Source organism: Plodia interpunctella, chromosome 16 (genome assembly GCF_027563975.2).
Source record: "Plodia interpunctella isolate USDA-ARS_2022_Savannah chromosome 16, ilPloInte3.2, whole genome shotgun sequence".
NCBI classification, from domain to species: domain Eukaryota; kingdom Metazoa; phylum Arthropoda; class Insecta; order Lepidoptera; family Pyralidae; genus Plodia; species Plodia interpunctella.
The window spans coordinates 2,501,945-2,525,149 of NC_071309.1; the positions used below are offsets into that span (position 1 = coordinate 2,501,945).

The following is a 23,205-nucleotide window of genomic DNA, read 5'->3' on the forward strand; positions in this document are numbered from 1 at the left end:
ATATACTTTGAACTTAATTAATAGCTATGCGTTTTTAAAATTCCGGGTCACACTCATCAATCCTTAGATTTGCAGAAATGTGAAAGACTACACCACAAGTTACACTAAATTTGCAGAAATATGAAATACTACACCACAAGTTACACTAAATTTGCAGAAATATGAAATACTACACAACAAGTTACACAAAATTTGCAGAAATATGAAATACTACACTACAAGTTACACTAAATTTGCAGAGATATGAAATACTACACAACAAAATACACTAAATTTGCAGAAATATGAAAGACTACAAGATGTGTAAGATATTTACTTTTTTTATATATTACCTCTCATTTTTCTGGATTAGGATTAGGTTGGAACTTATACGATTTAATTACTGGCAAGGTTGCCTCCATTAGCCCTCTAATCCCTTGTGTAAATGCTGATAGTATAATTAACAAAGATGATAAAAACGAGGCAAGAGAAAATTAACTAAGGTTATTTGGGTTTTATTATTAACACCTTGAAAAGAAATGCCTTGTAATCCTACAAATATCATAAATTATGTTTGACATATTTGTTAACACGTGTTAGGATTGCATCCGTCAATTATGACGTTAACTTTAAGTGGCACAAAGTACGTGCCATTTTAGTTAAAGTTAACGTCTAAGTGCAACTGAGACTTAATAAAAGGAACTTGGAAATAAAAACAATTTATCATCAATATTTAACAGCATGAGACTCGCGAGAGCCGAACTTGACATACATCGTAATGTCACTCGTTCACTTTTATATAACAGACAAACATCATGAGTTTTATGTCATTAAATTGATGAATATTACAAGATTTTTTTCTCTCTTAACCCTCTGTGCGATTGGTAGGAGATTGTTTTTCAATTGGTAAATATGATTTGACCGATTTAAATAGGGTTAAGAAGGTAAATATTTCAAAGCAAGCAGTTTACCTCATGGTAATTGGAGTAACCGCTGCCCTTATACAACTGATAGTTCTAGTTTCTGTTCGACCAGTTTAGATCTCTACGGCATTGTGTGATTCTTCACTATTCTAATTGTCGTAGTGGTTCCAAAAATAGACTCAAGAAGAATCGAAAGATTGTTTTTGCTTCTCAAATTAAAAATGTTTTATAAGTTTTTTGGAGAAATTTTTCACTCATGTAAATTTCCCACGGGAATAGTTATTTTTCCGGGATTAAGGAGGTAAGGTATAAAGGTTCAAACTATATGTATGCAAAATTTCCAGAAAATTGGTTGAGTAGATGGAGCGTTATATATGAGCGTATTTGTTAGGGTTGGTTATTAATAATTAACTGCAATATTGTAGAGAAAATATGTACATTATTTAAAAATTGTTGTTTATTTTGTTTTAATATCTAGGTTACTGTTATATTCTTCGTGTGATGACATATGACATTGCCCTAATTCGTGCATTATTCCCGCATCTACAGATAAAGAGGTTAGGGCTGTCAAATCTTGATTAAATAGCAAATAAAAAAAGCTTATTTATTTGTTCGTATACCTACTTCTCATCTTTACTGATCGCTTATTATCCTTTTATATATTTTATATACGCATGGGTTGTCTTGTCTATATAACATACATAATTTTTTCGTCACAGAAAAATCAATTGTAATCATAAAACGCAGAAAACAAGGGTGTTTTCTTTGTTTTCTTTAAGTATTTATGCGAGATTGACGCCTAGTAAGCAGGTAGATTTTTAAATATAGAAAACAGTTATCTACCATATTTAATTGCGACATAATATAAAAGGCATGTGGATGTCCATACGTGAACAATGAAACAACAAGATTATAAGAGTCCGTTTTGGACAATGTTACATATAGTTCGTGTATCTATGAAGATGATAAACCTGTTATTTGGTTTTAATTTTTTTTTAAACTCCGTCAGCAAAACATATCTTTAAAAATTTCAAATAATGCACATCTTACAAAATTTACTACAACGTACAAATTTGTATTTAGTTGTAGTTTATGTGAATTAGATATTCTCGATCTTAAATGCTTACACTATAAAAATATTTCGTCAAGGCCATACTTTTTTTAATGAAAACATACACTGACGCAGCCCTACGCTTTGTCATTGACCTGGCAGCCTCAGCCGATACACGTTGGTCTTGAATTTTACGCCCAATTATTTTGAGCTGATAGCAAAGCCGAGATGGCCGTGCGATTCGCTCGTATTTCAACATCGATTGCAAAAAAAATTTCGGTATCTCAATGAGCAAAAATTTTAATGACTCGTTTCATAATGATAATAATGTGGGTTGTACCAGCGTTGTGGTGAAATTTATTAATAAAAAGCTTAGTTATTTTGAAATTACTTCCAATATAAAAGTATCAAATAAAAATCTAGATCATTTTAATATAAGAAATAAATTAAATCACTGATACCCTTGATTCTCCCTGTATGACTATATTTCACGCGAAATAATTCTAGTCCCTTTCTATCACATGGTTTTCAAATTTTTTTGTTATCCTATTAATATCATAAATGCGAAAGTGTATGTGTGTTTGTTACTCATTCGCGCAAAATCTACTAGACCGATAGTTATGAAATTCGGTGCAGGGGTAGAAAGAATATCACCTGGAATAACACATAGGGTAAAATTGTAAATTCACACGGGAGCGAAGCCCCGGGTCGCAACTAATATTTTAATATACTGAAATCGTATTTTCAAATAGTAATATAATTTATGCAATAAAAAAACCTATTGCGTTGTAAATATATGTTTTTTAAACAGAGAGACAAGGAATAAACATTGTCGAATTTGGAATATTTTAGTGTAAAAAAAATAGATAATGTCATTATTACCACGTCATGTCTAGATTTGATACATATGTGTCATCTCGCGTACACGCGTCATTATCATCAACAAATTTGGAATTGGCCTATTTAATTGGCTAAATACAAACCGAATGGCCTTGAGAACAATTTTAATTACTGCGAAATATATGTAGGCAATTAACAATATTTATATTTTTTACATTTATGAAGAAAGGCTACAGTGACACATTAAGTACAATAATCAATACCCGAACAATACGATTTTGATTTGATTTGATGTACCTAAATGTGTGTATTTTATACTACTAGTATAAAATACACACATTTAGGTACATCAGATCAAATCAAAATCGTATTGCTCGGGTATTGATTATTGTATAATATATATGTATAATGTATAATACAATATAATAAAAAAACTGTCACATTACTGAAAGTTTTGTGATTAATAAAATAAGTTCTTTCAACACAGTAATGCTGAACGCTTTTTCGGGATGTATTCAAAATATATTTTAATATTATTATTCAATAAATAATAACTAGACTTTTACCGAAATTGCCAACGCTACCTTAAAACTATATTTTTTTAATTTGATAGAATTCACTTTGTACGAATTCATAGAATGCTATTTAGCGCCTCCTGTGTAAGAATTACACAAGTTGTTCTATTTTTCGCACGAATTTATAGAATCCATTGTAACAGTAAGTTTCATATGCCTAAATTACCTAACTAATTAGTTAAATATTTAAAGCTAATATTTCAGTCGTCTAATTTCGCATTTGGAGTGCAAATAAACTATTTACGAGGAATTAGCCAACATTTTGCAACAAAATTACAATAAAATATTACAAGATTAAGTAAGTTCAAATATAACTAGACCAGCAACATTTCATGCATACTAATTATTATAAAGAGAAAAGTATTTTTGTTTGTAATAGAATAGACTCATTGGAATTTGATGAAATTTGGCACAGAGACAGACGAAACCTTCAGGAGTAATATATCTAATATTATGGTTTTACCCGAGCGAAGCTGGGACGGGCTGACTAGCTAGTAACAAATATTAAAATTGGCTTGCTGATTTCCATCATAAGAAAGAAGCAAGTAAAAGAATATTCACAATAGCTAATTACTTAGGTATGTAAAGTAATAGTTTCCATTTCAACATAGGAACCTCATTTTGACATTTGTTTGAAAAATTCAATATAGGTTATACGTAGAAAATATTCTTCTTGACTCGTTACGTGTCATAAAAATATTAAAAAGAATCTAATCTCAAACTAATTAAACAATAATTATTAATATGGACTAAACTCAATGTCATGAGGATTTGAAATTTGATAGTTTATTAAACATTTTATAAAAGGCTAATAAGTTATATACATGTTCATATAGGTACCTCTATTTTGATAATTTTCAAGGTATCATTGTATATTAAGATTAGGTTAAGATAAATATAAACGACACATATTAAATAATACTAGCAGTCAGTATTATAATAAAAAGCATACAGACAAACCGCAGTTATTACTGCGTAATGTACAGATTTGTCACACGTAACTGTGTCATCTCCAGTAATGGTCATTATCATTACAATAATTGGCCTAAATTCAAAATAGTGGCCTTGAATACGAGTATAATTATGTAAGTAAATATTCTTATCATTTGTTGTTTCTTTAATTATTTTTATGTCAAGTGACTCGGGTATTATGTCGGTTACACACTATCGCCGAACTCTGATATACTCGTATGCCGACGCGAATGCATAAACATTGCGGAGTTTCTATGAGTGGTTTTATTTAATGCAATGAAAAAACTAGTAACGTATGCTGAAACCGCCAAGTTCAACGGAATGGACCGCGTTACTGTGGAGTCATTTTATATGTAACGACATCATCTACGAAGCTAGATATACGAGTAAAATATGTCGTATTCCTACCAATTTCTTCTGGTCATAGGCTTCCCCCAAAGAATTCCAAGATGATCGGTTGGAAGCAGGCTGCATCCATCTTTGCCCTGCAACTTTGTTCAGGTCATGCGACCACCAGGATGGTCCATGGTTGTCCTACACTAGCTATGTTTTCTACCCAGCGCGCACTTCGAACTAAGTTTTAACTAGTGATGATTATTTGTTTCAAAGAATGTTTAATTTATGATAATTTTATTTCTATTTTAACAACAAATTCTAATAACAGACCCGATTAGTACTAATGTTTGTTTTTATCATGATTTCAATAAAAAATACTCGATCGTAAACAAGCAAAGTCATTCGGAGCGCGTGCACTTTTTTATTGTACACCAGGAAAACGTCAAAGGTTATTTGGTTTATTTAAATGACCGTAGTCTATTGTTCAAATGTTCAAATTGTGCCAATTCATAGCGTGAATATTCTGGTGTAAAATCGCTCATTTTTTCATAGATCAACAGAAGTGAAAAATACTTTTACTCGTAGAATGTTATTTTCATTGTTTTTCAATTTTTAATGCAATAGTTGGTACATACACAGCTGGATTTACTTAGCATAAACCTATACCTATCTGAAATTGGCACTGAGTCGGCGGTGTTGTTGCTGCCGAACATAGAACTTTTTCATTGCGTGTCCGACCAAAATAAACGGTATACCTACGTATAAGATTCGTCTAATATTTTATTGCTTTGCTATTAGTTAATATATGAGGTAAAACAATGTTAAACCTACTTGAAATCATAAACAGAATGACAAGCATGTTCTACCTTTAAAAAATCATATCAAAATTATTTTTTATGATTTTTAGTTATATTACCTATTTGATCAGATTTAGTAACATTTGTCTAAAATCATGTAAGTGTAGCTAGTAACATTCAGGATATACCAGCTTCAATGCGTTCACAGTCCACTGCGTTTAGGCGTGAAAACTAACCAAACCAACCAAATACTCCAAAGGCCGGCCGTTATCCGTTGGTTTATAGTGAAAATCGAATATATTAACACAGTTTAATAATCCAAACAGTTGTCTGTCTTCCTTTCTATTGAATTGATTTCACAGCCCCCTGTAATTTAGTCTTACTCGATAAAAAAGAAGAACACATAAAGAAAAGTATCTGATCGTAGAAAAGAACGCAGTATAGGTACTTTTTTATCTATGAAACATTGACCTTGACCTTCGCAATATGAATTTAGTAATAAAATTCCAAAATTTTCCGTTCATTCGTAAATTCGTACTCTCTCCCTCATGTGAGCGTTTTCCCGGTTTCTTCCTCAGTCGTTGAGCGTATAAGCCCAGGGTCCGCTCTCTTACTTTTTCGTTTCTACTGCGCACGGTCGTGAGCCGTAGTTGTCAGGACTCTACAATCGCAAACGCAAAACATTTTATGCATCTCCATTGGTATTTTCGTTTCGTACTATCGCAAATTTCCGGTAATTTTGCTCATTTACCTACGTATAACTATTCAGTTTTGCCTTCTTCTTGACCTTATCCCACTCATGTGGGGTCGGCACAGTATGTAAGTTCCTTCCATTTCATTCTGTCATTTGCCATATCCATTGATACTCCTTTCCTGTTCATACTATCCTTGACACACTCCATCCATTTCTTCTGAGGTCTTCCTCTATTCCTGGAACCCTTTACCATCCATCTTTAATGCCCCTTGAGTGACGTGATTTTGCCTATACTTATTCAATTAGGCATTATTTATTTATATTCCCTTTTACAACTGCATGTGCATAACCCAGTACGCGAGTGAAATTACCTGCACTGCACACGATACAAGAACGTTACATAAATGGTTATTATACTTCGTTTACACGTAATACGGACAGACGACATGATGCGCAAGCGCACCGAGTCGGAGCAAAAAGACAAATCACAATCTGATTTAATTTTAACCAGTGTAAGTATGATGATTATAGAGGTATACATAACTGTATGTAACTAAGATTAAGAAGTATTAAAAGATTTTTACAAAAATTACATTTTTTATACAAGCTTTTATTGCTGTCAGAGTGATCTCATTGCATTCAATGTGTGCGCATTTCAACGCAACAGATTTTGATGCAGTTTTCACTAGTAACATCTTAAATCTATTGAAAAGGATGTTACAAAGTTCTGACAATCCTAAATAAAAAAACTGGGTTCAACCGTTGAAAAAGTAGCACAACGAGTGTGTTTCATTCCACGACCCTCGGCCATGAGGAATGCCATTATTGCGCAATTCGCCAAAAAATAATATCTACTGACGTTAATCTATAAAAACAGATACATTTTAAACACTGTATAAGGTTACATTATTTGTTTAATGTTAGTTTAACATATGTGAATATTAACAGTTTCCTCGGGTCTAAGGTTACACCGGAAATATAAATACTTAGGTAACCATCATATTTCAATTTAAATGCAGACTCGATAAATAACTAACTAGCTTTTGACCGCGGCTCCACCCGCGCTAATTTCCAACGGTAGGTGCATAATTCTCAATTACTACATGTAACCTACCTATGCAAAATTTTAAAAATACTGGTTGAGCATTTATATGATTTATGCCTAAATATATGACTATAAAGACTTTATAGTCTGAAGAGGTGACAAACAAATAAACAAACTTACTTTCACATTTACCGTTTAGTCACAGCTATATAAAAATAATTAAATTAAACTTTTTTTTCGCATACATGCTAAACAAAAAACAATCATAGACACAAACAATAAAACAATTTGTGTTCAACCTAATAAAACGCAAGTAATTCATATTTATTTAGCAGGTGGACATTATTTAACAAGCAAAACATACTTTAGCTTAAAGTATGCTTTGTGTTCTATATGAAAAACAGGGTAAATCCATACTTCCATTACTAGTCCATCCATACTAATAGTCAAACTAATCTATACTATTATTGTAAAGAGATAAGTAGCGTTTGTGAGTTTGTATGTTTGAGGCGGGTAATCTCTGAAACTACCGAACCGATTTCAAAAATTCTTTCACCATTAGACAGGTACCTACATTATTCAAGATTGCTATAGGCTATATTTTATTTCAAAAATCCCACGGGAGCGAAGCCCAGGGCAATATCTAGTATATTATAAAGAGAAAATATTTGTATAGATTTTTGTTTCTAATGAATAAAGTCAAAAACTACCCGGTCCTTTTTAAAAAAATGTGGCACAGAGATAGACAAAACCTTCTGGAGTAGGGTAAATAGGTAATATTTTTCTTGTAGATTCACTCGAGTGAAATCGATGCGGCCGCAATTAAATAATAAAGTCAATCAGAAATTCCATCCAGAATCGTATTCTACTAGGTACTTGCCCGGTTCAAAGTTGGCATACACTTATAATAAAAAATGGGAATAAACATTTTTTTATTTATGGCGATATTATGTACAATATACTTAGATGCAGGATACAAGTACCAATTTGAAGTTTAAAAAATTATTTATTCAGTTGATACCTATGTACTTAAGTAGTATATAATATTTGTGAAACATAAATCATAAAATATTTCGATTTGTAATTTATTACAAATCATTCTCTAGAATTATTGGAAGATTATTGTCCATTTATAATTCATTTAATAACTGTACCTAGCTTTTAATCAATCCAGTCAAGCATAAAATTCATCTTTAAATAAGTAGGTATATGTACAATTTTATAGGTAAGTACCTAAATAAATATATTGCATACATTGCATATTTGAATTATGTTATTTTTGTTAAACACCCGAATTACTGAAATATAGAGTTAGCGATAAATAATATAACCCATTGTATTTCAACATTGTTTTCATATAGGTAGGTAGGGAATGGCCTAAATGCGTGTGTGTAGCTGAACTCATTTAACTGCATTACAAAAGCCTTATACAAAACCCATACGTACCGTTTTAGCGTTTAATAAGTACAAGGTAATCACACAAAAATTCGCCACAGAGAATATAGAATGTTATTGTTTTTTCGCGACGAGTAATATTGAACGAAACGCGTTGCGGCCAGCGTTGTGCGTTCACGAAATCCGAACGGATACTAAAGTGCGCCACTCGATCGTTGTCTGTGCATCTATAAGCGAATGTCCTTAGCCCAGTCACCCGGGACCAGCTCCCAGCTAACCATGTGAACTTGACTTTAACTGAATTGCTATCCTGTCTTCATCGAAGCAAGAAGGAAAATTTACTTGTGTACTCCGTGTATATGTAAATTCAGGAATTAAATTTCTTCCGGTGTTCCGGGCCATATGCTCCGACACAACCAGGTTAACGCTCAGATCAGATGACGCAAAATTGTTCCAATTTTTACTAAAACCATTCTGTGATCTTGTTTTAACTAAATTTGCACCTACTTATACGACTAAAAACAAAGTAACACCGTCTATCTCAAACTCAACAAAGAGGAAATCTGAACGTGTCAATAATTCCACAGATTTTATTTATATTTTCTGAATTATGAATCCTTATAAAACTACAGATTTATCTACTAAAGGTTTAGATTATAAAAAACTCTTGACTAAAGATAAAATTTTATTTTATATTTCCCGTAGTAAGTTTCCTTACCCACCTTTCACCTTAACATGAAAAACTAAGTAGATAAAATTACACTAATATAATATAGGTATTACTGTTGTGAAGTCATCGAACGGTTAAGAATCATTTCATCGTCGTAGCCATTTTTAATAACCCACTGGTCTTCCTTATGGATTAATGCCATCACGGCTTTATACTAAACACTACAAAATAACATTTTCGTAGAATACTTATAATATGTAAGTATAAGGCATAAGTTCATTCAATCCATTAACAATGTAAATTTTGGTAAATAATTTTTTTTTTTAATATTGGTCGGCAAAATTTAGGCATCAATTTGGGATTTATAAAATAATATTTTTCTGGTTCAGATGTTTCTAAAATAACTGAAACCTTTCCTAAACACCTGTAAAAGTACGGCTACGCTTCAATCTTAACTAAACTTATACTTAAATCTATCCACATAACTCTCTGTACACAATATAATATAGTGTACTACTTAACGTATCTACGGTGGCGTAGACACGCCTCATACATTATAACCCTCTCATCTGAGTGTTTACCGGGTCCTTCAGACATTGAGCGTTGGAGCCCAGCGTCCGTTTCCTGCTTTTTTGTCGTCGGCATCTATAGATTTCAGACCATTGACCAGACCAAACTCATTACATACTAGTATAACATTTATTAATGTTATGTTATATGTTATGAGTAAAATACATACCTATATGTTATAGGTAAGACAATTGTTTCTCGTGTATAACAAAAATAATACTTATCATAAAGCAATTCGCAAATCAACTTAAAAGTGACTTTGATGTTATAGAAATATGATTTGATATTACTAATCTTTTTAAGATTTCCACATTTCCTTTCATTTGTAGAACCTTGTACATAATATTTTTAACATGATTGTTTAAAACAATTAACAGTTTTACATTTTATGCATGCTCCACACGAACGCCGACGTGAATGCATGAACATTGTGTAGTATGTATGAGTGCTATTATTTAGCGCAATTAAAAACTTGTAATGTATGCCGAATACGTCAAAATTCGGCAATCTTATCGGGGATAGTGTGCAGCCGGTGAGTGGCCAGTGTGTCGACGTCATTTTCACAAGGCCACAGCGAAGTGGTTCAATGCCCAATTGGTACCTATTGTCCGAAAAGTAGGGTATCATTATAGCCTTGGCAGCTGACAGACGACAATGGCATTCCCAAAGATGGTTGACGTCAGGCAAGCGGTAAGTTGTAAAATTACGGACTGTAACTAGAAATTCTCTCTATAGTAGTAGAATCCTTGAAGAATATCTGAAAAAAAGAACTATCTTATAATCATTTTTTGCCGAACATAATACCTATCTATATAGATAGGTATTATGCTATGCTATGATATATGTTAATATTAACATCGACGATCTTGCCATAAAACCGACCGAGGCGAAACTGTGAGCCTGATGTCATATCCATTAATTTAATCGAGAAAACCATTCCATACAAAAAAACGCAGTCGATGTGCAACGGCCTCAAGAAGTCAGTCACGATCAATTTTAGCATCCTTTCAATTTGCTCGCATAGTGACCAATATGGGTGCCAGAGGGAGAGGCTGATAGGCGCAGAGGGAGACCGCGAAAGAGATAGCGGAATGATATTGATTGGTTCCTACGGGGGTGCCCCAGGCAGGCCTTTGCCCAGCAGTGGGACATATCAATAGGCTAATAAAGTAAAAGTAGATGCTTTATCTTATTATTTAATATTCCCGATTGGGAAGACTCGTCTCATCCTATCTTATAATGTAAACAGAATAGGAAAGTTACATTATCAATGAAAACAATAGTGCTTACACAATTATATGTCGACTGAAATCTCGCTGGGGTAGCCATACATTCCAATCCAATCCTTCGTCGTTGTTCAAACATGATGGTGAAGCGACGTCCCCTGTATACGAGACTATCACCATATTTGAACATCCCGTCCCGCATTACGTGTCCCATATTGATTCCCGTAAAAAGCACATTCGTGAAAACTAAATAGGTAGCCCTAGGTAGGTATTAGCTGCGATCTTTTATAGTGGAACCTAAAAAAGGTAATAGAAAACAAACTTGGCCCATTTATCGAAATGTCCCGTGTTGCTATGGCTACTAGAAGTTATGGCAACCCTACTCGCTAATGCCGCCCCTTGCGCTGTCTGAGGTCATTGACCGGCTGGAGTACGCTGTAAAACGCAACCAAGTCGCTTTCTATTCATTCATTATACGTTTCATGAGCGTATATTGATCACATATACCTATGTAGAAAGCCAGTGATCGTGTGATAAATAAAATTGTTATCCTTACATAGGTATTATAAAAAGAATTTTCCCATGTCGCATCTGTTTGTATGAACGCAATAAACTTAAAAACTTTTTTGTACGGTTTCCGCCAATAGATATTAAATAGGTAGGTGTATAATATATATTATAAATAAAGTACATTATAATAATTTAATAAGGTTATTTACACGAGCGGTCTATCCTGGCTCCATTCGTATATGTAATAAATACCTTCTCGTAACACCAACTAAAAAAAAACCGTACCTAGATGCATACTCTGAACTTTGACTATATACACGCAAAGGAAATTATGGAATAAGTAGATGAAAATGAAATAAATGCTGCCCGAGTACAGTATGAAAATTAAAACACACAAAAAATCTAAGTACCTAGGTAGTCAGGAACGTATGTTTTACGTATTACTAAAATTAAGGTAGGTACCTACTGTTGTCACAAATGGGAATATTATTTATTCAATTTAGTTTAACATAAGTGTTGCGTAGTGCCACAATCTGGTTAGGTACGTAGTTATAAGTTTTAAATTTAGTTTTTAATTTAAGTATGGTACCCGCAGAAAACCAGTGCCATGGCCCAACCACGACACATGCTGCAACTTTGGTGCATGTTTTAATTCCGGATTGTATTGTCAACTTAGTTTTAATTAGGTATCATTATGTACTATATAAACTGTTTTTCTTTCTTTCTTTTATTTATTTTGGGCCAAGGTTCGCATCATGTTTGGAATCATAGTACCTACCACACAAAAACATAATTGCATCACGACGAGAACACATCAGTCAGACAATAAATCACCGTCCCTGGTAATTTTGTCCCTAATCTCCGTAATCAATACAAACCTTGCTGAATTAGGGTCGTACATCCTAATTACACCGCTAAAACCTATCCACCGTTTATGCAAGCGTCAGCGTGATGGGTTATTCACTACCTGGACACTAGGATCTAGGTCATAAAACACGATGTCGGAAAAAGAAACACCATGTGGACGTTACTAACGTGGAGTTTACCTACATGCTAGGTACGTATTTGTACGTTTCGTATGGTCGCCTTCTGGACCACAAAGATTAAGTGAACACATGGTTAAAGAACTTCTGTTGTACTTAGGTATCATCTTTATTTATGTGTTTACCAATGTAATGTTAATAAATCAATATGAGGTAAAAGAATATTACGTTTATTCATGCAAGATACACGCGAAACACAGAAACATTTACTTGCAGTTGGGTAAAAATGGCATACAACTAGCATTTATTGAACAAACGCGTATCCATTCCCTCGTGTCCAGTCCGCGAATAACCCCGCGTGACTAAGTTTAGGCCCCACAAAAGGTACTTGTATTCTAATCACAAGGTTACACGGTCGGCGCATTCGTTCCCATTCAAGTTCATTCAACTGAATGTAATGAAGGGCCTCCCTAACGCATGGTATTTAATCAAGTAATTTAAAATAATTGATTCGTATTGTTACGTACCGATGTGAATCAAGTTTGAAGATATCATATCAATGTACACAATAAAAGTACTAGGTACCTACAAAGTAAAAAAATACAAAGTAGGCAACGCGCATGTAACACCCGTTGTTGCATTTGCTTTGCGTTGATTCGGCTTCGGTGACCACTTACCGTCCATATTGCCTGCTTGCTAGTATAAAAAACATTAAAAAACTTTTCTTTTGTGTCAGTTTGCCGTACAATCTTTTGTCGATACCCGTCGATCACGCAGAATTGAGACACAATATAGATAAACAATTAGTTTGACCGGCGCATTGGCACTGGATCGTAAAACATGACTTGGTTTTTGTACCTATTTTACTACTTAAAAATTCGTTATACTTAGTAAAGTATACAGAGATGGTAACCCTGAATCATCATCCGCCTGCTCTTATCCCACTTTATGTGGGATCGCAACAGAACCTGAAAAATACTTAACCAATCTGAAACCAGTTATATCTGGCTACTTATCTAATATCTACCTATTAGATAACGACTTGAACTATGTAGAAGAAAGAAGTAACTAGGAATACGCTATGTAGGTTATGAGATAATCTATAAATAGTAGAATTAAAAATCATATGAATATAGTTTTTATTTTAATGTAGGCAATAATTTATAAATTATCGTTTCATTTTCATACCAACGAAGCTACAAAGATGGAGTCGCAACCAACCCAAAACTTATTTGTGGCATTAATTATTTGATCATTTTCTAATGATAATACGGTAAATATGGAAATAAGAACCCTTAAATTTTAACATTTGCCCGTTTTACTACCACTATTAGGTACTACCAACCGCTCCGGTTGTCCAGTGGACAAGTTCTTTTTACCAACCAAAATCCGTCCAGGATTTAATTTTAGCATTAATTGATACAATAATATGTAATTTAATTATGAACAAAACTATTATGGTAGAGGCACTATAATCGACCCAGTTAAACTGCGACTTGTCTGAACTAATTCTATGGCAAATATGACAGTAGCTAAACTCGTTCCAAATAAATAGATAAACCAAGGCACTTCTGTCCGAAAACGCTTGCTATCTTTACTGTAGTAATGTCTTATCGATTCTTCGTAATCCAAGTCTTTCGCGACTTTTTCTATCAGTCCATTCTCTCGCAATCGCAAAGTGTATGTATGAAACTTGTGAAGTAACGGAAACCCTTTATAGAAATATATTGCGTACATAATTTTGTTCAATGTAGGAAACTCATATAGAAGGGAATCGCCGAAGCTATCGACAAAATTATGCCTGTTGTATGAATATATAGAATAGAGAGTTATTGTGTAGAAGTTGTCTTCTTTGGTCACCGTTCTGATGCTCTGTAACAGCAGCTCACAATTGTCAGTGGAGTTCGACATTGGCATACCCAACTCTGCCCACATTAACGTCTGTATTACTTTACTCACACACGGCTTCAGATGATAATCAGCAAGATCTTGATCGCTAGATATCTGGTAGTCCTTGGCTGGATGTGTGCACAAGCTGAACAGATTAGATTGGTAGACGGAGTTGACCAGATAGGCGAACCAAACCCAGATGATGAATGCAAATTTCGCTGCACGATTGTTCCTAATAATAGACCCATGTGCAAAAAGAGAATCCCACATCTTGAGCATTACAGACGTGTTGTCATGTCCTCGTATAATTAATATCAGAAACAGGAAATATAAAATGAATGATACAGCTAATAGCGTCCATACTACTGGTTGGAATTCTAAGTAAATATTCTTCCACGGTTTCACGATACCAGCTTTCTTCACCAGGAGTTTGATCTCGTCTACGTTTGCGAGGTGCGAATAAATGTAATCGAACGCGTCTGCTCTATCCTTTATAAGTATCATTCCTCCAAAAATAGCGTCAGCTTTATTCGTCTGCAGCAAATCTAAGGGACCAACTGCTGACATTTCCTGATTTATTACCGTAAAGTTTTCAGCGTTATTAGTATAAGTGTAATTTACTTTAAATTGTTCTATTTTGCTTATAATTTCAAAGACGAACTGCTCGATTCCGAACCTTTTGGATATATTGGTGCTCGGGTTTATTATATAAGGTGGCCAATGCGGGGCAGCAACGTTCAAAGTGCAGTTCTGAATACCAGAGACCAGTATATTTGGGAATAAGTTTACTTGCAGCGAATCTTTACACTTGCCATAATCGATGATCCTGTCAAATCTTTTACCGCAGCCGTAATTATCGAAGGGTTTATACGAGTATAACGTAGAGTTATGAATGCCATTAATAACAACAACATTGAATACATGATACTTCAAAAGTGTTTTGAAAATTGTTTTCAAATGGATTTTCTTTAGATCCATAACAATCATAAACCTGGCATGTGGGTTCCACGAACCTTCTCGTGTAAGACATTTGAAATGACCAACGAAATCAAGAGCTGTTCTAACATATATAACGTATCCGTCATTTTCATTATATAGTGGTGCTTCCAGAGTACGATATATAATCGAGACATGTAATCTTCTATGCATTTCAGCAAGTACACCATAATTTATGTTACTGTTATCATGCATATCAATAAAGGTAACTTCTCCGCCTCTTGTGTAGTATTTCAACAATATTTTACTAGCGCAATCAACTATATCGTGAACTCCTTCATATTTTGTAATAGGTATTTTAAAACCTGCAATGGATTTTAGAAATAGTAACACAAAACTCACGAAAATTACATTCACTAATGCCATTCCGAATAGACAGTGATTCTTCTATGTTATAAACCTAATGTCAATATTAAATTGTGTATAATATATTGTTAATTATCATTGAACCATTAGCTACATTAGCGATAACGCAGAAATAAACTAATATATATATATATATATATATATATATATATATATATATATATATATATATATATATATATATATATATATATATATATATATATATATATATGTATATCATATATATATATATATATTTCATATATATATATTTTATTTATTTTCCTACTCATTATATATTTATCTATGTAATCAACCAATCTTCTTGAAATTTTGTAATGTAAGTAGTTTGAAGTATGCAGAAGGACCTTAGGTCATAATGTCCTTCTGCATACTAATATATAATTATGTAGGACCTCACTGTTCCCGTGGGAAATTCACGCGGGCAACTCGACGCGGGATAAGTATACACACTTTGTCCCCCAGTATATAATAGGCTTTATTTACCTAGGGCTGAAAGTGTTTTCTGTTATATAATTACCATCGCATTTATTCAAAAGGGTAGCTCGACTCTGCACGACAACTTAATGTGCAGTTTACATTACAATACCCAGTTAGTATGCGAGTTTCAAGTAATTGTATTAGATGCATACTCGAGATATTTTATTTTTCTTCCGTGGATTGAAGTGCGACATAAAATGCTAACAGCACTGGCTGAATAGAAAAATATTATGGTATGATGTTGCAATTTGATTTATACGTTTGATTTGTTCATATATATTTATATTTATCCTTGCGGCGGAATCGTGATGAATCTGCAAGCTCAGTGTAACATGAACGCTAATGTTGCCTTTCAGCTCTATATGTCCCTTTTTCACCTCGTATGACTTCCACGGGATGGACCGCCCTAGAATAGAACCACTTCATACCTATCAGGTATGGAGTGGTTCTGTTCTAGGGCGGAAATCACCTAGATTTTATAAAAGGAATACGTCCCTAGGCAGAAATAAAACAGCAAATACGTCAGTCACTTCAATAAATAATGTCATGTAAAAATCACAATTTAAGACTACATAAGAATGATTGTAATATACAATATTAATAGCTTAATCAGTAATAAAGTACTCAACATGTGATATTAAAATGTGATAACACCAAAATAAGACCAATTTTAACCAATCGGAGTTTTAAATAGACTAACCAGTATTCATAAAAAATATCATAGCAATATTAGACCGGTAAAGTATAAACCGATTATTTTAAAATAGTTTTATGCAGGCACACGACTGAGTTCAGAGCAGTCATCCAAAATTATTCGTATTATACTTTAGCAGAACAATATATAGAGACATGACTTTTTATTGAATAAGACTGAATAGTTTTGATACTTGTACCTTTACTCCTGACTAAAAGTGAGCCAGTCGAACTAGGCACAAATAGTGAACTATTCCCAAAAAATATATAATTATTTAAAACCCTGAAAAATATTTCGATGCGTCCAACATAAAAATATTGCAACAGACAAATATCAAAATCGTATTGTGTCACAACATTGCGCAGGAGCAATCGATAATACACTCCTTTAAGCCACAACTAAGTTTGTCTATTCCAATCCCATCCATTTATGTAGGGTTCAAATATAACATGTATTCACATATGAATTGAGCAAAACAGCCATTATTACAAGAAATATGACGTGGGTAAAATTAAAATTATAAATTCGATATACATAATAAAAAATTGTAAATAACTTTTCGAATTCCTCAACCCTACATCCAGTCTTTACCATAGCCTAAGTATATTGTGCACTTCGTAAAGATCATTGACACGACGAGTAAAATCATATACACATTTTAAGAAAGTACCAAATAAGCCCTTTACAATCACTGTATCTTTTGGTAACGTAAAACAAAGTTTAAATTTTTTTGAGACTGTAAAATTAAAATTAACAGTATATGTGGACATCCAAATCAAAATGGACCTTATGGCGGCTAGCACTTAGGTCTTTATTGCCGTTGTTTAGTACCTAAGTGCTAGCCGCCATAAGGTCCCTTTTGTTTTGGACGACCACATAATATAGGCCTGAGACATTTTTATGTTTTAAAAACCACATTTGTTAAAATTGTACATATTACGAACTAGGTGAGGCTCGGATAGCTTCCATCCCGTATGAACTTCCGGATAAAAAGTATCATACGAGCCTTACATATAAAACAATGTCCTCTGCCGCGTCTGTCTGTCTGTTCGCGGTAAACTAAAAAAAACTACTGCATTAATTTTGATGCGGTTTTCACCAAAAGACAGAAATCTCGCTAGTGATTCCTGAGTTGGTTTCATTATGTTCTTACCCGAGCGAAGCCGGGAGGAGCTGCTATCATCATATTCTACATGTGTATCAAATTTCGAAATCCGTCTAGTAGAATGTGCGAAATTGAGCAAACAAACATAAATCCAAACATTTGCATTTATTATAGTGTTGTAACAGTTTTAGTTTATTTTTTATTTGTATCTACTTGTTATATCTATTGTGTCTATTAAATAAACAAAACAAACAGACAAATAGGCGGGATAAATAAAAAATCAAGACTTTTTGCATGTGCTTATAGCGACGAATAAACGTATGTTCTCTATCTCTTTCGCACGCATTAGTCTTTACCAAGTACACAGTAACAGGTCAATGGCGTTTTCGATTTACATGCTAAGTATACAAGCTATGACAATTTCGACGTGAACACGGAGGTGTATCACCGAGCGCGATGGGTGACCGCCTCGGCCCCCTGACGCGCGAATCTGAACATTCCATTCGATATCGCGACGACTGGCGAAAATAGACGTAGCGGGTATTCACTGTGAAGGAATTTTCTTTTTTAAATGTTATTTGGTCAATATCTGACTGACACTGACTGACAAATGGCTCGAGAGACCTTTGGAAGACAAAAGGGGAGGCCTTTGCCCAGCAGTGGGATACATAATACAGGCTTTTTTATGATGAGTGTCATGTCTTGTTTCTTGTCTTTTCCACGCGTTGCCCCGGTCTGTAATGTCAAGGCTTTTTATCCCTTAATCGCCTCATACACTATCCAATGGAGGACTTCATGTCCTCCATTGGATATTGTATGAGGCGATTGTTCTATTGCCACTAAATCCATTTATCCTGTTCGTATCTTTAAATAAATATTTACTTTCTTATTATATTTTCAACTTTATTAATAACTAGTTGTTGCCCGGGGCTTTGCTCCCGTGTACTATTTATTAATTTATTGTATTTTGAGATAAAATATAGCCTATAAAAATCTTGGATAATGTACCTTTCTAATGGATAAAGAATTTTTGAAATCGGTTCGGTAGTTTCGGAGATTACTCGCCTCTCTTTATAATAATAGTATAGATTGCTAAAAACTTACTTTCCCATGACTGGAGTAGCTTCATTCCCGCTCAGTATGAACACGGGGAAGAATATTGAAAACACACATCCGCTACAATAGAAGAAAAAATATTATCGGCATAGATTTAATGGCTACTTTTTATTTGTTTTAAATCACGTAATTAAAAGCGAAAGCGAGTCGCTTATATAGAAAATATAACAAATAATTAAAACACCTGTGCTTAAATGAGTACAATAAGCACATGGGAAGATGTTGTGTAAATTTTAATCAGAATTTCAGTCAGGGTTAAAATCAATATGGCTTGATGTCACCGGCTTAATTTAACGAAGTATCGATTAAAAAATATAAAAAAATAAGTAAATAAATATATTGGGACAAATCACACAGATTGAGATAGCCCCAAAGTTCGAGACTTGTGTACTGATTTGTGGGATACTAGCTCAACGATACTATATTTTATAACAAATACATATATAGATAAAAATCCAAGACCCGGGCCAATCAGAAAAAGATCATTTTCCATCATGACCCGACCGGGAATCGAACCCGGGACCTCTCGCTTCAGAGGCAAGAACTTTACAAATCATCAAATCGGTCGTCAAACATAAATCAAACACATCATTTCCTGTTTCTTTCTTTTCAAATCTAAATGGCAGTCACAATATTCAATTTTTGAACAAAACATGGTACCAAACAGAAAACATCTTACCTAATGATATAAGACTGTGGTATCTGCGTCAAAACAGCGAGTGGCAGTCCAAACCCTAGGAAATATGGCCAGTTGGACTCAATGAAGGTGAGCCGCTTGTGCAACTCCCAGCCCATGTTGAACCACTTGTACTCGAACGAGTACAGCGAGTACAATAAGCACATGTGAAGGAGGCACAGTAATTCTCCTATATATGTTATTGGCAACATGCTGACTAGCATACTCTGTAAATAAAAAAACATTTGACATACGATTTTATTGCCGTCAGAGAGATGTTCCATTCAAAGCGTGACCAAAAAATAATCTTACCCGAGTAAACCGTTCTCTCGCTGGAAGCCGATGCACTATCAGGTCGTGCATATCTTAATAATGGATTGTTATTCAGCTCAAACAGTTGAAGAAAATCAAACAGTTTTTTTTCCGAATTAAAATATTATCCCGAATTACCCAACAAAGCTGGTCTTTAACATACAAAAATAGGTATAAAATAATTACCTGAACTAAAAACAGCGCCTGCACAAGCATACTGAACAGAGAATCTGCAATTATCTTGCTGACGCTGGACATAAACTGAGGACGCCCTCTGCGGTGGCGATAGGCAGAATCTGCTATATCCTGAAATACATTTATATTTATTTCATTTTCGGAGGATAAAGTTAATATATTTTCAATATATGTTTACACTAATTAAAAGACTCCGCCAACTAATTTTAAATAGTTTAAGGAGATAGGGATAAATAATAGGGACCAAAGATCGGTCAGCATAGCGTCGAAACGGGTTAATCAAAACTATATATGTGTGTACAAAATTTCAGCTCAGTTAATTGAATAGATCTGCTTAAGCTTATCAAAATTAAGTTAAAATATTCCACCCGAACATACATACATATATTGCAAGTAAAATAAAGCTTGTATAAAAAACCTACAATAGTGTAAATAGTTTAAAAAATCTTGTCATTGTATTTCACCTTGGACTTTGATTGTGTCCATTTGCATTTTAAAACATATTTAAATTAATCACAGTCTATTATAATTTAATGAATTATAATTAGACTGCCATCGAAATTAAAGGAAAATAATATGCTTGTGCCAAAATTCTGCATAACAGTCAGCCCAATCAAATCAACTATTTTATTATAATTATGGGGGCACCATGCAAGCACAAGGCTTGTGATGTGTCTTCCCATTCTGTGACCATTTCACCCAAATCTCTCTTGCATGTTCATGACCAGCTGTGACAATCCAGCCAGCCATTCAAGATGAAGATAAAAGTCCAAGGACCACATAATAAATCTGTAATTTTTCGACCTCCTGCTCCATGCCACTCTTTAGAAATTATGTTATTGACTGCTGTTAAGACTGTTATTATTCCTTTGTCACCTCCCTCGTATAATATCAACTAAATTCTGCAAAATCTACTGGACAAATTTCAATGAAACCAATTTGATACATGGTTACAAATGTCTATCCCAAACTTCAATCCTAGTCCTATTTAGCAAAATCTTTTGTCTTTTGGCCAGCAGTGGGAATAAAATAATAAAAAATTACTCACCTGAAACCATAAACTATTAACAAGCCTACTCAACAAAAACAGAGGCAACACCCAAATCATTCTAAACGTCATGGAGAGGAACGGCTGCATCCAACCCCACACGTTCCGTGCCACACCGGGATCATGTCCAAACACAACTGTGACTAAGTATTTGACTGCCGGCAGCAACGCATATTCAAATATTAATATGCTTAGCAAAAATATAAACCCGTTCAATATGCATGATTGCAAAACTCTGGTAAGTACTTTTGATTCCCTGAAAAATTATGATAATGTGTTAATTTTTTGCACTGCACAAATTGTCCTGATGGTTAGCTTGTTTATGAGTATGTTTTTACTTGAACAATAACTATAAAGTGTAATAGATTATTTTAAAAGAAGATGAAAGAATTGGTATTGACAAAGAATTTAAATATGGCAAGTAAGGGCTAACGATACAGATAAAGGAAAAACCGAAAATGTAGATATGTACATAAAAAAGAGTTCCTGGGATCAGTGATTTTTCGAGCTAGTCCAATTTTTTTTATAGTAGTTTCACTGTTGACTTCAGACAGCTAGCTTCACCTATTTGAATCACAATGAGAGTTTGTTCAAAAAATAAATTTTTTGTTGCTTATTTTGATGATGCATATTAATATCACTGTAATAAACCATCATTATGTCAACAATCTATAAATAAATTATTATAGAAAGGATATTTAAAAATTATAATGTAGAAACCAACTTTTTCAACATGTTCATCACATATTCAATTACTAGCTGCTGCCTGCAGTAACCCATGTTCGACCTTGGGTCATTAACTATTACTACACCAAATTTTATCATAATAAGCTCAGCAGTTTCCAATACAATACAGATTCATAAAGTTTTTTTTTGCCGAAGAGAAAAAACGGCACACGACAGAGTTACAGTTATAAGGGTTTAGCCGTGAAATCGTGACAGACAGACTTTTTCATTTATTATATTAGTCGGAATGTTTTATAAATCTTTAACTATTGAAGTAATCATTCATCTTTTGGATATCTGTCTGCAAACTAGATAAACTATGAAAAAAATACACTTATTACAAAACTATAACAAAGCTTCTGTCGTAGGGCAAGTAAATATTCGAAATTCATCATAGAAAACTCACTGTTGTATAGGTATTTGTTTGGGTCTAATCTTTTCAGATTCTATCCTTGGTGAGCGATTCAACGCCCTCTCATTTATTTCTTTATCCAAATATAACAGCACAGTTACCCCACGTAGGCTGTCGATAAACCCTTTAATAAGTGAAACCGAGAAATTCTGTAAAATAAATCAAATTACACAATGATAACAATGAATGGCCTTTCGTCTATGAATGTCTATACGATTATTTAATTTATATACTTACAGTAATACTTTCCATGATGTATCCTTTAAAAGTAAAATAACTTCATGTTCTGTTTGTTCTTGGGTGCTAATTTCGTGAACTTTAATCACATCTTTTGTTAATTTAGTTTTGACGTCATTGATAATTTTTACGATTTTCATTCATCAACAAAAACACCACGATTTGACACAATGTGACATTGATTGACAGACAACAGTAAATAAAAAAATATAACACAGATAACAAAGTAAACAGTAATTTTCATCACCCATTCATTATCATATGCACAGCCCAGCCCCCACATAGATTTATTTTTGTTAGTTTTAGTTTCTTTCTTTCTTTACAAAGTAACAAGCTTAGGTTACAAGATTAAGGTGAAGAGTACCTACCTAAAGTCTGGTTAT

At 33.7% G+C, this 23,205-nt stretch overlaps 3 protein-coding genes across 3 annotated transcripts in view; all 3 read right to left on the minus strand.

The window, feature by feature from the left end:
• Window positions 1-8,816, minus strand: part of LOC128676247 (ATP-binding cassette sub-family G member 1-like) — a 34,578-nt gene extending 25,762 nt beyond the window's left edge. Inside the window, exon 1 of the mRNA XM_053756263.2 lies at window positions 8,659-8,816. The gene's annotated coding sequence lies outside the window, so the exon portion shown is untranslated. The remainder of the gene's footprint in view (window positions 1-8,658) is intronic.
• A 4,910-nt stretch (window positions 8,817-13,726) lies between these two features.
• Window positions 13,727-15,886, minus strand: LOC128676249 (uncharacterized). Its single transcript, XM_053756264.1, has one exon. It carries the CDS (start codon window positions 15,816-15,818, stop codon window positions 14,022-14,024), a length of 1,797 nt encoding a protein of 598 aa, XP_053612239.1. The 5' UTR covers window positions 15,819-15,886; the 3' UTR covers window positions 13,727-14,021.
• A 933-nt stretch (window positions 15,887-16,819) lies between these two features.
• On the minus strand, window positions 16,820-22,997 carry tank. The gene is made up of 7 exons (XM_053756273.1): window positions 22,823-22,997; window positions 22,580-22,734; window positions 21,448-21,703; window positions 20,391-20,510; window positions 19,896-20,119; window positions 19,205-19,276; window positions 16,820-18,647 (listed from the first exon to the last, which is right to left on the minus strand). Exons 1-7 carry the CDS (start codon window positions 22,835-22,837, stop codon window positions 18,545-18,547), a joined length of 945 nt encoding a protein of 314 aa, XP_053612248.1. The 5' UTR covers window positions 22,838-22,997; the 3' UTR covers window positions 16,820-18,544.
• Window positions 22,998-23,205: the final 208 nt, after the last annotated feature.